Source organism: Strix uralensis, chromosome 11, assembly GCF_047716275.1.
Source record: "Strix uralensis isolate ZFMK-TIS-50842 chromosome 11, bStrUra1, whole genome shotgun sequence".
Lineage (NCBI taxonomy): Eukaryota > Metazoa > Chordata > Aves > Strigiformes > Strigidae > Strix > Strix uralensis.
In genome coordinates, this window is record NC_133982.1 from 18,901,419 (window position 1) to 18,917,118 (window position 15,700).

General features: G+C 49.9%; 2 protein-coding genes across 4 annotated transcripts in view; one reads left to right on the top strand and one right to left on the bottom strand.

Annotated features, from left to right (window-relative positions):
• Window positions 1-7,484, top strand: part of ABHD2 (abhydrolase domain containing 2, acylglycerol lipase) — a 43,165-nt gene extending 35,681 nt beyond the window's left edge. For all 3 annotated transcript variants that reach the window (XM_074880327.1, XM_074880328.1, XM_074880329.1), the window contains one exon: window positions 944-7,484. In XM_074880327.1, coding sequence (XP_074736428.1) covers window positions 944-1,140 — 197 coding nt within the window. In that variant the 3' untranslated portion in view covers window positions 1,141-7,484. The remainder of the gene's footprint in view (window positions 1-943) is intronic.
• A 2,290-nt stretch (window positions 7,485-9,774) lies between these two features.
• RLBP1 (retinaldehyde binding protein 1) lies at window positions 9,775-15,303 on the bottom strand. The gene is made up of 8 exons (XM_074880331.1): window positions 15,032-15,303; window positions 14,156-14,199; window positions 13,803-13,931; window positions 13,315-13,516; window positions 12,021-12,199; window positions 11,162-11,320; window positions 10,382-10,492; window positions 9,775-10,273 (listed from the first exon to the last, which is right to left on the bottom strand). The coding sequence occupies exons 2-8, from the start codon at window positions 14,165-14,167 to the stop codon at window positions 10,115-10,117; spliced, it is 951 nt and encodes a 316-aa protein (XP_074736432.1). The 5' UTR covers window positions 14,168-14,199; window positions 15,032-15,303; the 3' UTR covers window positions 9,775-10,114.
• Window positions 15,304-15,700: the final 397 nt, after the last annotated feature.

A 15,700-nucleotide genomic window follows, 5' to 3' on the forward strand; every position in this document is an offset into this window, starting at 1 on the left:
GTAATCCTGTGGGAAGTGTACTAAGCCTCTTTAAATCACCAGTCGTTAGAACTAACAAGGCTAACCTTGAGCAGGAAGAACTTGAGTCCTTTCAGGCACCTTCTGCAGTCGTGGCTTGTGTTGATAGCCAGCAGGTTACATTCAGGTTACATTCTTGAATGGAAAAATGCTTCCTTGTGTCTTCATTCCTCACTGAGATTTAGTAGAAAGGTGGGTTGTTATAGTGATAGCCTTGATCAAGTACAGATGAACAGCCCCCTTTGCTGATGGGGGGGGGCACATGCATGGCTGTGTTTGGTACTGAGCTAGGATTTCTCCCCTGAAAGGAGTTCTGTGAGCCATCTTCAGCCAAGAAAAATAAATTACCTTTAGAAGCTCAGAAGAGGGAGCTGCCTGCTGCTCTGTCACACAAATAGTGGGTGCACAGGAAGGGAAGCAGGGTTAATTCTTTTCCTGGTTAAGTGTTGTGAGCTGAGTTTATCCACAGCTGCTTCCAAACAGAAGCAAGCGCAGGGATTTTCTCACTATGCATGGAACAAGGTGGCTGATGTACTGTCAGAGCTTTAGTGGAGCTTGACATGATGCTAACAGTCCTAGTTCCAGTGTACATGAGTTAAAGATGTTCATTTGTTAAAGAGTGAGCATTCTTATGACAATATGCATATTGCTGCAGGGCCCCAACCAGCAGCATTTCTTGGGCATTTTCTTGTACTGGCTGGGATTGGTTCCTGCAGACTGTCCTGTTCTGTGAAGCAGTAAGGCTATGTGCCTTGGACTTCAAAGTAGCCATGGCCTTTGTCAGTGCATTTCTGCTTCCTACACATGATTGCTCCTCTAGTTCAGATGCTATGCCAAGGATATTGATTATCACAACTTAAGATGGTTTCATTCTCACCTCCAAAGATGGTAACTTTCTGGAACTTTGTGCCTCTTTGTTTTACAGAGAAACGGGAAAATGTCATGCATGTGCTGCCCCTTCATGGAGGCCACCTGGGATTTTTTGAGGGGTCTGTACTATTCCCAGAACCTCTTACCTGGATGGATAAGCTTGTGGTACAGTATGCCAATGCCATCTGCCAATGGGAGAAGACAAAGTCTCACTGCTCAGACACAGAGCAGGCTGTATCTGGCCAGGAGTAATTGACCCAAAGACTCTGGATCACTTCAGTATATCTCCCCCTTTGGGAACATCTTGTTCCCTCACCTGCTGCTTCAGGTTTTCATTCTCCTTGGTATATCCTATGGCTGGGGTTTGATCGCAATGTTTTCTTCCAAAGTGGAGTTAAAGCAGAGGTTAATATCTGGTCAGAGCATCTTTGCATATATAGTCACTTGGGTTTGTAATTTACTGCTCTGCTTGAAGAATTAAGATTGACTGTGACTTGTTACAGGGTTACTGAGCTAAAGACTGCTTGCTTTAATATAGCAGAAGTTTCAAATGTCAAAATCCCTTCATCTGCTGGACAGACTTGATCTGCAGCATTTGTTTAGGTGTAGATGACAGGGTAACTATGGCTCTGCTCTCCTCTGTCCTGGTGCTGGAAAAACCCTGTATTAAGCTACAAGCTGGTGAGTGGTTCAGTCTGTAAGCCACTGAAATGTGGCTTGGAAAAACAGATGTCTGACTGCAAGTGGAGTTCCAGCCTTGCACCATCTCAAGGGAGCCTTTTACTTCCTAGGAATGCACTTACACAAGTCAATCAGTTTAAAAATACATAACTCTTCATGCTTCAGCTGTCTTTGGATTGGGGTGTCTTTATGCTGGGACTCCAGGTAGAGAAAAGCTGCAGGCTGGTAATACCAGTTAATGTTTCTATGTAAACATGTTCTTGCACCAAGACTACATCAGTCACCTTCTTGTCATCTTTGCCTCTTTTTATATGTAGCCATCTTTTTAGCACTGGATTTTTTTATTTGACCCAGGGCTTTTTAAAGCTGGCTCTGGCTTCCATCGGAAACCCTGTGATTAAGAATCTGTAGGATCTTTCTGTGAGCTCAGTCTGTTTTTAAGAATATTTCATAGAGAATTATGTACTCTGTTAGAGATTAATTTGTTGAGGGGGAAGGTATCTATTTAGACTTACTCCCCTTATGTCATGGTAAATTACACGAAAATTCTTCCCCTTAACTTTCAAAGCATCAAATGGTTTTCAGACACATGACTTGCCTTACAGTTGATGGGGAACTGGATGTCTCTAGCCCTGTGCGACTAAAATGATATCTTTGCATGGCTAACTACTTCTATATCTATGTGAATGCTGTAGGATTACTGGCTCCAGTAAGACACTGGGCTCTTCCTCACTTTAATTCCTTTTCCACACCCAGACATTATCTTCTAGATTAATGTGTAAAGTGAAGTGTGAAAGCTGTTTGCAGGAAAGATGCCTACTCACTTGTGCTTTTCCCTCAAGTGGCTGTTATAGTCTGTGCCAAGATGATTATTAAAGACTCTAGTCTATCCCCCAGAAGGAAAGTTGTCCCATGACAATCTGGAGACTGAAACTTTGTGGTCAATCTTTTTTTACTGTTTGTTCTGTCAATATCGTAGTCTTGTTAATCCATCCTTAGGACTTCTTTATCAGTGTCAGTGAAGTTCTTTTCCTGTCACACTTCCCACATCAATTAGCACTTTACTGCTTCAGCCTTGGTCCATGTTCCAGGTGCTTTAGTTTATAGCTTAAGGGTGAAACAAGCTGCAAGACTTCAGCCTGATAATATAGGGGAACAAGCCTTCTGGACTGCCCTGTCCCTGAACTTCAGTAGGTTGGAGAGGTGGGATTTTCTTTTAATAAAGCAATAATTAACTATTGTAGCAAAGGTGCATTATCATATCAGGAAATTCCTTTCATTTGCCTTAGGCCAGATACCTTGGCCTGTTATAATGAACTGTGGATATCTGCACATTCTCCTTGATAGTAAATCCAGGTTTCCTTTTTTCTTCAAAGAAAAGATGTGACCAAGTAAAGCTATAGCAAGACTTGGCCATGCTTGTGGCTGTTCCTTAAGAACTATTTTAGGGCATCAGTTAGCGAGGATATTCTTAGCTGATGGATATCTTGTCTCTATGTTGTTATCTTCTTATTCATACTGCATCTGTATATCACTAAAATCTGTCATAAAAGACATTTCAGATTTTTGCTTAAGTAGCTGTTCATGTAATATTCATTGGATATGACTTAAATATCTTCTCACTTCAACAGAAGTGGAGTGTAAACAACACTTGTACACATCAAATAGATACAGTATAAATTTAGGTGTGTAGGGGGAATATGGTTTTTATCTCCAGTGGGTTACAACTTTAGAAGTGTTTTGACTTTCATAGTATACTACAGCTGTAGCTTCCACAGGTCATGGCTGTCTGCCTTGAAACAGAACTGCCCATCGTGTGCTTCATGTGTCCTTCCTCAATTCTGCTTTGCTGTGCTGAGTATCAACTTCAGACAGCTCTAGAGGAGCAGAAGTTGTCCTTGGTACCAATACCACTGTGGAGGTGAAGAGCCCATCATATGACCCAACGTGTGGATACCTATGAAAGAAATGTCAGTGTGCATCTGACCTCCTTTGAGAGCAAAATATCTGCCTTCCTCAACTTGAGAGCATTATCAAAAACAGGGGTGCTCTGCCCAGCTCCCCAAGTGGCTGAAGCTCTGCCTCCTTCCCCAGGACCCCAGACTGGCAGAACAGTTCAGTTGTTGACTGGCCCAGAACATGGAAGTCAGGAGGGTGAGAACTGGCTGGGTTCTGTCTGGGAAGGTTAATGCTGCAATGAGGCAAAGCAAGTGGTTTGCCTCTGCTTTTTGGCCAAGTCATGCCAGTCCCTCTGAAAGCGGAGCTTTGTCCTGGGAAGCTTTTTCTTGGAAAAAACTTTCCTCCTTCCATTTTGTAAAGATGATCATTCTTGACAGACCAGGCTTTCAAACGGTGTTTCCTGTTTCTGAGGTAGGAGGAAGCTACCTTCTTGTCAAATGTACCTTTGTTTCAAACTAATTTCACTACAGCAGATAGCCAGTCAATTAATGACCCATTTTTAACCAAGTCTCCTAAAATAAGGTGAGCAACTGAGCAATTCTCAAAGTAGCAGGAGCTGTAGCTTTCTCTAATCATATAGAGATTTTTTTTTTCTTAAAAAAAGTCGGAGGATCTTTTTGAGGAATACTCCTTCCTATCACGCAACCCAAGCCTTCATACTTCGGAAGTGCCGATGCTGTGGACTTTCTGAAACTCATCACAGAAGTGATATGCATCTCCATCTTGCTCTTCTGACCTGGTTTTGCACTTGCATCTACAGTTGTTCAAACCACTTGTGACTTAATCAGATAATTCTAGCCTCTTTGGGGAAGAGCTTTTGTCATGAGTTGTTTGTGCAAGGTTTCTGGAGCTGAGGTTCAGCTTACTAAGCTTGTTGTAGGTGGAAGCAGTGAGGAAAAAAAACCTATTCTCTCCATCTTGCCCAATTTGATGCTGCTTTCAAAGCAAGACTCATGGTGTCAGACTTGCAGCAGTAACTTAGAGATCTTAAGGAAGTGGGAGAGGAGAAAGTTAATCTGCAGTGCATGTTATCTAAAGACCTTCAAACAAAGGAATTGTGTATTAAATCTTGCTGCTGACAGTGACTGGCAACTGATACCTAGTGCCAGTACCCCAGGATGCATGGGACTTTGCCCAGTCCTCATCTGCAATACTCTTCTCTCCCAGAAGAAGGCAATGGTAGTCTTGCGATGTGGGTCAGTGGTTTTCATTTGCCCAGTGAACTCAACCTTAAATGCAATCTAAGTTTTTAAATCTTAGAGATGAAGTTGTCTTTTTCATCTCTTATCAAGATACATGAGGCTGTTGAAGTGTGCACTTGTAGATCATTACATGTAGTCTGATGTTGCAGTTCAAGATTACAGCATGATGAATCTGTTATGTGCTCTACTTAGTTTCAAACTGGGATTAGGAAAAGCATTAGCAGAGTGTACACACCTCTTTCCTGTCGCTGGATGTGAGTAGCACTTGAACCCCGAGGACTCTCTCAATCAGATAGCAAGTTGCAGAACTGTTACTCTTTGATGGTTAGGCTGGTCCAACTGTCACCTTTGTCAGTGTCTGGAGAGACCTGAAGATTGTAGGTGAGCAGCTGGGACTTGCTCTTACTGAACACAAGGAACTTGGAGCTTCCACTACATCAGATCTGCCAGCATTTTTAACAGTCCCTTGGTTAGCTTCTAAATCGAAGGTCTTTTCAGATGGGTCTGGCAGTGTTGTGTTGTCACAGTAAAGACAGACGCTTGAACTTCCCTGCAGTCTCTTTCCTGAGCATTTTTCTGCAGTTTCTGTTTATGAAGCTCTAGGTTACAAAGACAGGGCATTGAGCAAAGATGTTGGGAACTACTAGCTCCAGTACTGAATTTAGCCAAGCTACCCGTGTCTCATCTGTCCTGGGTATGTCACAAGTTCCTAGACCACAGCCCTTTGACACGTGGTGCCTTGCCCTTTTTCTCCTCCTCCCTTGACATCAGCATATCTAGAGACTTCAGTAACAGCTCTATCAGAACTTCTGGGGCTTGGCTTTTTGGTAAATGAATTTTCAGACCCTAGGTAGAGAGACAGCTCTGGCGACATACACTGTAAAAGTGCATGCTGACTTAAAGGACCTTTGTGGGCAGCGTGCAACTAGCTACAGTCTATTTCAAGGCTTAAAATAAAATGTATATAAGCAGTGGATTGCTTTCAGCTCTCTGCTCCTCTAGCTGTAGGGACTGAGTCATAGAAGGAGGGTTTGCTTTGCTTAATATGTGACTTGTTACCTTACAGTCTCAAAGTTCTTGTGTCTATTAATTTTCCAGCAGTGTAGCTGGAGGTAGGTTGCCTAAGTGAGTACGTTTCAAAAAAAAAAAAGAGCAGAGAGTAGCAACTTCAGGACTTAATTACCAAGCAGTTTAGTCACCTGGATTGCTTCCAGGTTTTTCTAGAAATATTATGCCTGTCTGGAGCTTATTGAAATTCTTCACAGTCTTTTTCCAGGAGACCAGAAAAGACCCTGGCCTTGTGCTGCATTTATAAGTTATTTGTTGTGAAGAGCATCTTGTTTCTGGCTTGAGTCATGTTCCATGTGTCCTTACTTCTTAGGTGGGTCTGTTGGTTGAGCAGGTCCTGGAGCCACAGTGACTCAAAGCAGTGTCTCCTTCATGGCTTCTAGGTGAGAAACAAACCGCCCTTCTTGGTGTGAAGACTTTCTGAGTTTTCTCTAAGCTTAGAATGCCTCAGAGCAACACCAGCCCAAGGGAGGGGTGCCTTGTAACTGTACCCCTTTTATCGCTGGGAGTGTCTGTTACACTGGCCTGGACTTTCTCAGTTGTTGGGGGAGCTTAGGTATAAGTGCTGTCAGTGAATCAAAGCAGTTCCCAGCTTTCCACGCTATGGGGGAAGGGTTTCTAGGGTTATCCTGAACAGTTGCATTCTGAACATCTGTATTCTTGGTTTTGCTGGTTAATCAATGGACACAAACACTGCAATCCAGGGTGGCATTTATCAGGCTGGCTCTCATAACACTCTCCAAAAGTTCCAGCCCTGCATCACTTGTGGATAAAGGCTTTTCTTTCCTTCTGACCCAAGGGCCTTGCCTAACACAGGTAGCTTTAATGCCAGTAAAGAGCCTGATCCCTCAAGTTGGCTCTACACAAAGCCTTTTTGCTTCTGTCTGAATGACAAGCTCGCATTGTCCATCTCTGGTCATGCAAGAGCTTTGATTAGATACAGAACTTTCTTCTAGGATCTCCACTATAGCTCAGCTGGGATGTTGACCCTCCTCATGGCTCCTGACAACTGGGAAGTCTTAAAAAAAACCCAAACAAAACCCACTTGTGTTTGATATAACCAAACCCTACTGCTTAGCCCAAGTCAGCAACTTTCCAAAGGAGCATGTTTTCTCATTGTGTTACTTGACAGCTTGACCATAACTCTCAGTTGACAGATGACTAGACATTCTTCTTGAGAAAGCATAACCTGTCTCCGAAAATCCCAAGCTGAAGAGGTGTGTGGAAAGCTCAGGAAGAACAGACCTGTGCCCTTCTTGTTTTGCCCATACAGCTGTGTTAGAACAGGCTGAGTGACTTCTAGTGTTCTTGGTGAGCAGTTTACTATGAAAATATTTTCAAATTGGCAAACTGTACTCTGAAACCACCTCTAAATAGTGCCCTGAAAAAGCTTGTATACTGAGACACCCTCCCTGCTGCCATGTTCTGAGTCAGATTCTCTGGAACTGACAGCTGCAGGGGCGATGATTTGCAACTAGCAATGCAATTTTTCTATATCTGCTGATGTTTACCTTTAAAATTATATATATAAATATATATAAAACAATGTCTTTGATTTTTTTCTTTAATTTTTGTTCTTGTGTGGTGTAAAATGGAGGTCACTGCAAAACAAAATGTAATTTTGTTATCTTTGATTCAGTGGGATTTCTTTATTTAAAAATAAATGACTTATTGAAGTCAGTGCTACATGTTGTGTCTGTGTACAGTGTTACAGCATGTGCATCAGCACTAGTGATGCTCAAGCCTATCCTGGTTGCTCTTTGTCTTCTGGTGAAGAGAGGTCCTTGGTGCCACTCCAGTGGAGAACAGAGATGGCATCAGCTTAAAAAGCTGAATGTCTGCACTGAAAATACTGAAGAAGGGCTGTTTTTGGTTGCGACAGCCCTGTGTCAGGCCCCAGGTTCTCCCAGGACCGCTAGGTCGCTGGCTGGAGGAATCCTTCAGAGCCAGACCTACAGCTGTGCCAGGACTAAGAGCCAAAGCAGGATCTAGGGCTTAGCTGTGGCCCTTCCTGCAGCACAGGGAAGGACTCTCCTCTGGGACAGTAGCTTTGCTGGAGCTTTCAGCAAAAGCTTTTGCTTGTGTTTCTGCAGAAATCATCATCTGTTATTTTTCCCTACATGAGAGTGAGTGGATTTCCTAATCTTTCAGCTGCTGGCAGAAGAAACATACAACAGCATCTCTGGCCAGGACACTGATATCTTTGAGCCCAGGGCATAGAAAAGCCCTGCTAAAAGCACTACTTGACTGACACAAAGACCTCACTGGTGTGTGTTTTTTCAACCTACAGACCAAGTGAGACAGATGTGGAGGGTAACTGGGACTGGTGAGCTGTTCGGGTGGCTGAGCCGGGCCAGGACTGTCGCTGCTTTTCCCCTGTAATGAGAACTGCTCTGTGGGAGGCAGCGTTTTGGGCTCCATCTCTGGTTTATTAACCATTGCGATTTAGCTGTTAGATCTACTTCAAAACTCTTTCCTGGCTTTGTCAGAATCACTCTGAAGGGAAGCTGAGGCCTGCATGGAACACAGTCCCTGCTCTGTTTGCTGTGCTGTTCTCCATCTCCCTGTCAAAGCAAGTGCCTGGCTGATGGTTTGTCCCAGCAGTGGTGAGCAGCCACAGGGACTTCCCAAGAGCTGTGACTGTCCCAATCCAAATCCCAGAGGCAGTGCTGTGGTGCTCCCATCTGTGTATATGGGCTTTTTTTGTCTTTTTCTGTTTTTACCAGTGAGCTGCAATTGCTCTGTCTCCCAAGCAAGCTGTGCTGTTGTGTTTGCACTGGCCTGATAGTTGTAGGGATCACACGTGGTTTTCTTGGGATGGCTCCAGGTGCTTCCCGGCCCTGCAGAGAGCACTGCACGGTAAGGAGCCAAAGGCAGCAGAGAGGTGCCTTTTGCTCTCCCTCTGGGCTCTCGCACAAGGCTGGCACAGCCTCAGGCTGGGTCTCGCCATGCATGGACTAGCTGTGCTGCTGAGGCTGGAGAAAACAGATTTAACCCCAGTTGCCTCTGCCCAGACAGGCCCCATCCTCTATGCAGCTTCGGAGCCAATGTCCTGTTTAGTTTGAGCCTGAGCCAGTGCCCTGATGAATGCGGCTCCTGTCAGCACCCTCCACCTCGGCTGGCTTCGAGTGGGGGTCTGGTCTTCTGACTGATGAAAGGCGCCCGTGTGTAGCTGCGGAGCTGGGAATGGGGACAGGGCACGCTGCAGGACCAGGTTGACAAGAAGGTAACCTGGGCAGAGACCAGCAGCTTGCTCCTCTCCAAGGCCTACAGCTGGCCAAGGGAGGAGAAGGTGGTCTGGAAACAGGTATCCGATCAGCTCCTTTGAGGTGATGCCTGGTCCATGAACCAGAACAGACTGCCTTGCCTGGGACACAGCTACTTCTGCCTCCCTCCCCACCATCCCGGTCCTGCTGACTCCACATTAGCAAGGGCTAATTAGCATTAGCATCAGGCACAGCTCTGTTTGCTGGGCAAAGACCCTCCTCTGCCATCAGTGGGTTTTGGTGGGGCTTCCCTGACTGAGCTCCCTCTCATGACACAGTGCTAGGAGAAACAGCTGTGCTGAGGCTTTTGAAGGATTTAGAAGGTATATTCTGCTTGTCTTTTGCTGTCTGTGGTTAAAATCCATCTCCCAGTCATAGTGGCTGCTGCAGCCTCTGTTCCTCCTCCCTGCCTGCCTGGCTGAGCAGGAATTAGGCAGAGCCAGCTCCACATGGGGCCCCGATTGGGTTCTTGTTTGTATCTTTTGGGCTGTTTTTCCTGATTAGAGCAGATGACTGGGAATTGGGGGTCCTTGCCCAGCCAGGGTGGGGCTTGTTCTGGGATGGAGGGAGGATGGTGGTGGCTGATTCCTTGGTCCCTGTGCCAAAGGGCAGACATTCCTGGCCTCCTTAGAACCAGTAGCACAGCCAGGGCCTGGGCCCAAAAAGCTGCACCCCCATTCCTTGTCACATGCCACAAGGAACCCCAGAGCTCTGCTGTTAAACACTTTATTTCTCCCTTGCTGTAGCCCTCCCTTCCCAGAGCAGACGCTCTCCTTGTCCTCCCACCACAGCTTCAGGGCGTGCTGCAGGAGAGGGCTGGTGGCCTCCTTTTCTCTGCTGGCTCCCAGGGAAGGATGCTCTGCCCCGGAGGGACAGGGCTGCCAGGCAGCCCGCTGCCAGGTTTGGGGAGGGGAGGGACAGGCACGGAGCAACGCACCCAGAGTGCCTCATCATGAGCAGTCATTCAACCAATGCTACGGTAAGGAGGTGGTTGGGGTTAGAGGACCACCTCTGATCCTATTTTACAGGGGATGGGGAGCAGACCCAGGTTTAGAGAGCCGTGTCTTCAGCCTCGATGCGGGGTCCAAAGAGCTTCTCTGCAGTTACTTTGCCATCGTACTTGGGCAGGGTGCCACCAAAGTCTGCTGGCAAGATGTCAGCGTCGATCTCCTGGTAGAAGGACTCCAGCTCCTCCCCATGCACAAAGACCTGGCGGGACATGAGAGCGACCCTCAGCAGAGGACCTGGGCAACCCTTCCCAGCCACTGTTTCACCCAGGGACACGCCTCTGCCTTCAGGGCCCTTTCCCACACTCACCCTCTCCAGCAGTTTGCTCTTCAGGAACGGTTTGACCACATTGTAGGTGGTAGTGAAGTACCAGGGCTGGTGGATGAAGTGGACGGCCTTGAACCGCGCTGGGAAGGAGTCCTAGGATCCCAAACCCAGACACAGATGGTTACAAAGGGTGCTGGCAATGTGGAGCCAGGCGGGCAGCAGTGGACACCCTGGCACTGTCACAGCTCCCCTCGCCCCATCTCCCCTTCTCTCTTTGATAGCCCCTTTTTTGCTCTGACCCAGAGGATCGGCTGTCCCAACCCCAGGAGCACTAGGGAAGCTGAAGAGCCTCACAGATGGTTCGTTGCTCCCACTCCACAAGAAGGACCACTTCTCTGCTGTCCTCCTTCCCTGGGGAGAGCTGAGTGTCTTTGGCCTCTAAGGGCAGAAATCCTGGAGTGCATGTGAGTCTCTGTCCGGCCTGGACCAGGCTGGGCTGAGAGAGTGGTGAGGGAAAGCCTCCAGGCCATGCTGTAGGATGCTGCAAGGAGTGGTGGTACTGCTTCTGGTTGGCCGTTTGAGAGGGCAGGGAACTGGGGCCGGAAAAGTAGGATCCATCTTGGATCCATCTTGCAGGATTCAGCCAATTAGCTGGCAAGGGAGGGAGCATGTGCCAGGGAACAGCCTCTCCACAATGCTTTCTTATGGTGCCGGTATGGTGGCAATCCCAAACCCTGCTAGCCCTGCCTTCACCCTTCCCTGAGCTCTCTGCTCCCCCAGGGCCTGCCCTGCCACTGCTGGGCACAGACTTTGCCACCTCACCTGCAGCATGTCCACCATCTTCTTGAGCTCAGAGGGTTTGATCCCTGATGCCTGCTGCATGGTGAAGCCCTTAAAGTTCTCAATGATGCAGAACCCATTGATTTGGGTCTCGTCGTTTTCCAGCAGCTTCTCCAAGATAACACAATAGGCACGAAGGATCTGATGGGGAGGAGACAGCAGGGTCTGGTATTAGGTCTCACCTCCCATAGACCCCAGGAGGTTCCCAGGAAGAGTCCCATGGAGTGTTAGCCAGGGTCTGCTTGACTCCAGACTGCTTGCCAGAGCCAGCCCCAGGACTTCAGAGCAGGGAGGACATGTTGGGGGATGCTCAACAACCACCACGTTCCCCTTTCAAGGTGGGCAAAGGTGGGCACATCTCAGATCTGGACCAAGGATATGTTGCCACCAAATTCAGGCCTGAGCAGAAAACAGAGCTTGGATAACTTGTGAGTTACATGCTTGGGGACCTCTTCACCAAGAAGCCCTTTCTGTGCCCTATGCCTGTTTCCTCTTCTCCCCTGCAGGTTTCTCCTTTCTAGAGCACCTTGATTTAATAGCATGGTGCCTTTCTTCACCTTGTGTTACCTGGGCTGGGGGATGCACATACAAATTTGGTCTGCGACTTGCACTGAATCAGGGGGAAGGAAGGGGAACACTTTGGGATGGATTATGTTCTCTCAGGCTCCCTGGAAGGATAAATTCCAAGGGCTGAAGATTTGCTTCAACTTGAATGGCTGGAGGCTGTGTGTGGACATATGCATATGTGTGTGGAAGGGGTGCTGCGCTCAGACGTGCCAAGCAGGACAAGCCCAGGAGTGGGATCACACTGCTCTGGGAGCAACAGCTGAGCTGGGCTGACCTCGTCGAAGGTGATCTCCTCGTAATCCCAGTTCTCGATGTTGAAGAGCATCACCACCCGGCCGTACTTGTCTCTGCTGGCCAGGATGCCGGGGTAGCCGGCTTCGATGGTGCTGCGCACAGCCTCGGGGGTCAGGTTGTCGAAGAGCTCGGGGTACTGCTGGCGGAAGTTCACGTAGCCTGGAGAGAGGCAGAAATGGGGGAGGACAACAGCTGCTCACCTGGCCTTGGGAAGCTGGGGGAGCTGCCAGAGATGGGATGGACTGGCAATGGTGAGACACTGGTCCTGAGCCCAAGAGCTATGGACCAGCTGTGCCTGGGGACCACACAGGTCAGGTCTCCTCCAGCAAAGGTGGGAAAAAGGAGCTCAGCAGCAGACCAGCCCCAGCCCCAGCATTCTTGGTGTTATTCTCCCCATGCCAGGGTCTTCCCACACCTGCCTTCTCTCCAACACCTCAATGAGCAGATAAACTCATTTCCCCCCTCATTTCTCTTCTCCCTTTCCTCCCCGTTTGGGTGACATCCCCCAGCTCCCCTCCCTTGGCACCCTGCAGCACAAAATAAGGAATCTTGTCCTGGGAAAATGCAGATGAACAAAACCTCTCGTCTGGGAGCCAGCACTGATAATTACAGCTCATTATCCCCCAGACCAACACAAAGAAGAGTGGAGACAGAGCCAGGCAGGTCCCTGCCAGCAGCCACCCCCCAGGCTGCCCTTTTGTTCCCCCTCTGTCCCTACAGGTGCCAGGAGGGGGTGCCAAGCCCCCCAACCTGCTCCCAGCCCTCGAGGGGTCCCAGGGGTGCTGAGCCCACCAGACACCATGCCCAGAAGCATCAGGGTGGGTGCAGGATTGGCTCCTTACAGGGTTACAGAGGGGCGTGTATGGGGCATGTATAGGGTGTGCATAGGGTATGGGCTTCTCGAGGGGATGCAGCCCAAACCAGCTGGGTTTGCTGTACAAATGAAACAGCCTGCCACCGCCAGACGCATTTGGTTTTTTTCCATTTTGTCTGGTAAATTAGCAAGGAATGGGAATGTCCTGGCTTTGCGGGATTCCTTGTATCACCCTCATTTATTTCCTTCCCCATCCCAACCCTTTCCCCTGCATCTTGAGCCCCCAGCCTTGCCTTTTTCTATTTATCCTCTCTCCTCATCTCCTTCCCATGCTAGGGTCCTGCTCTGCCGACACAGCCAAGACCGAGGGGCTAGAAGGCTCCAGCATGGGGCTGGGAGCTGCCAGGGGGACAGATAACCCTGTCCTTATCCGCTGTCACAGCACAGGACCCCTCCCCACCTTTCAGCAGGTCGTAGGCCCTGTGGATGTTGAACTTGCGGGCACGGATGAAGCGGAGGAAGAAGGAGTCGTCCAGCCCCTCCACCTTTTCAGCCACCGCCTTGCACACCTCCTCGCCGCCCGCCCGCTCCTGCACCAGCTCCCGCAGCTCCTTCACCGCCGCCTCCCTCTGCTCCTCCGTCTCGTTAAGCTCATCCTTTGCCTGGGGGGGGGAAGGGGAGCAGGCGTGGTTCAGTGATGCACTCTGTGCACCCCAAAACACCCCAGGGGTCATTTAGGCACCCAAAAGGTGGGTGGGGTGCAGTGATGCTCACTGCAGCATACTGTGCAGGGAGGGCAGGGTCACCCAGGTCCTCTACTCAGAGACTCTCTGGAGTAAGTGCATCCACCCCACAACACAAGAGCCCATTGAAGGTCTCCTCGGGCCCCCAGAAAGGAGCAGGTGCCCTGGTCTGCACCCGCCCACCACTCCCCGCAGCCACCCTCACCTTCTGCAGGGTGTGCGGGGGGATCTTCTCGCACCTCCCGAAGACAGGGCCGTGGTCCTTGGTGGTAAGGCGCTCCAGCTTGGTGCGCAGGGCCTGCTCCTCCTCCGAGACGATGCGGAAGGTGCCCGTCTGGGGGTGAGGAGAGGATGTGGGGTTTCCCCAGCCAGTCCCCCAACTCCAGGCCCCACCACAGGTCTCCGGGGATGGGGGGCTATGGGGAAGGGCAGAGCCTCCATGGCTGCACCCAAGGGGGTGGGAGAGCAGCTGGGGAAATGAGGCGCACCCTGTCCCAGCGCTACAGGGGGGGGATACTCAGAACGCTGGGGATGGGGTAGTGCAGGGACAATACTCACAACTGCAGACATGTCGTCCTCTGTCCTCCGTCAGCCTCAGGACACTGGGAGAGGGAGGGAGGAATCAGCAGCAGTGGGGATCCCAGTGGCCTCCACAGCCCGCCAGTGCCCCATCCCCTGCCCCTCTTGCTCAGGCGGGGGCTCCCAACCATCATCTCTATCACATACTGCCTGTGTCTGCCCACCTGCCAGCAATTGAGCAGCTTTGAGAAACACTGGGGATGTTTGCAAAAGCAGCTTAAAAATGTGGGTATTGATCACCTGACACCTTCATCTTTCTTTCCTGGTCTGCCTTTCCGCCAGTGGTTGGGAGCATCTCGTGGGGACCCCCAACCCCATGCGCTCACCCAGTGCCATTTCATCTCAGACCATCCTCGTATGGGCAGGGGCGAGTGCCCAGCTTTGGCCAGGTGGGCAGCTAGCTCGTGCTTTTGCTGTCTTTTATTTCTACTGCCCCATTATCCCAAGGTGTTTCCCAAACCCTTGAACGCCTGTTGCTCCAGGCCAGAGCTTGCCGCCAGCTACAAGGTTGGACCGCCAGCCTCTTGGCATCTTTGTGACACAGTCTGGGTGAAACACCTTGTTTCCATGCATGAGGAGGAGGAAGCCTGCCTTCACCCTCCCTCCAGTGCCCGACCCTGCCCCTGGATGGCTATAGCACCAACTCTCAGCCCATGCTGTGCGAGGGATGCTTGGCTCCAGCTCAACCACTTCTCAAGGGCATCCTCTTCCCCACCAGCTCCCAGGGAAGGGATGGGCATCCCCTTTTTCCAGCCACTAAAAGCAATTCCAGCCTTGGAGTCACCAAGTTAAGGGAGGGCTGGATGGCGGTCTCTGATGCAGTTATTTCGGGTGAGAAAAGCCCCAGATACTCACCAGGGAGAGGAAAAGCTGAACCGTCTGCAGAGGGTCAGTGCACGGGGCTGAGACGGATGCACGGACAATGAGACTGGAGTGGAGCAGGAAGAAAGCTGGGTGAAAGCTTTGTAGAGTCACCGGGTTGGGATTAGACCGTCACAAGGCATCAACTCACTGCAGCTTTGTAATTAATTCAGCACAACCCAGGCAAGAAACCCCATTAAAACATTACAAAAGGCAGCTGAGAAGAGGGAAGGAGGGAGTTGGGGCTCCTCTGGCCAGCCAGAGCGTGCGTGGAGGGGCGGGCTGGGATGCCGGACCCGATTAACAAAGTATAAAAGCTTCTCGTTGTGTAACTCTCTCATTAGCACGGAGCAGGGGTAGAGGCAGGTGGTGGGCAGCCTGCCATCTCGGCCCGCTCCCCTGGGGCGAGGGGGGCAGGTCTCTTCCCCAGTTTCTGCCCCGAAAAGCCTGGCAAGGTCCCACTGTGAATGTGGCCACATGGGCAGGGTCTGGCTGTGGGGATGGGTCCACAGCAGAGGATGCTCTTGGGGCTGGTCCCACCTGGGGCTCTCCAACTCCTCCCCAATGAGGCCACACAAACCAGCATCCATACGGGGCCCCTTTCAGCTTTTAAAATAAAAAAATAGTCAGATATTTATTTTCACAATGCCCCCAAGTGATGGT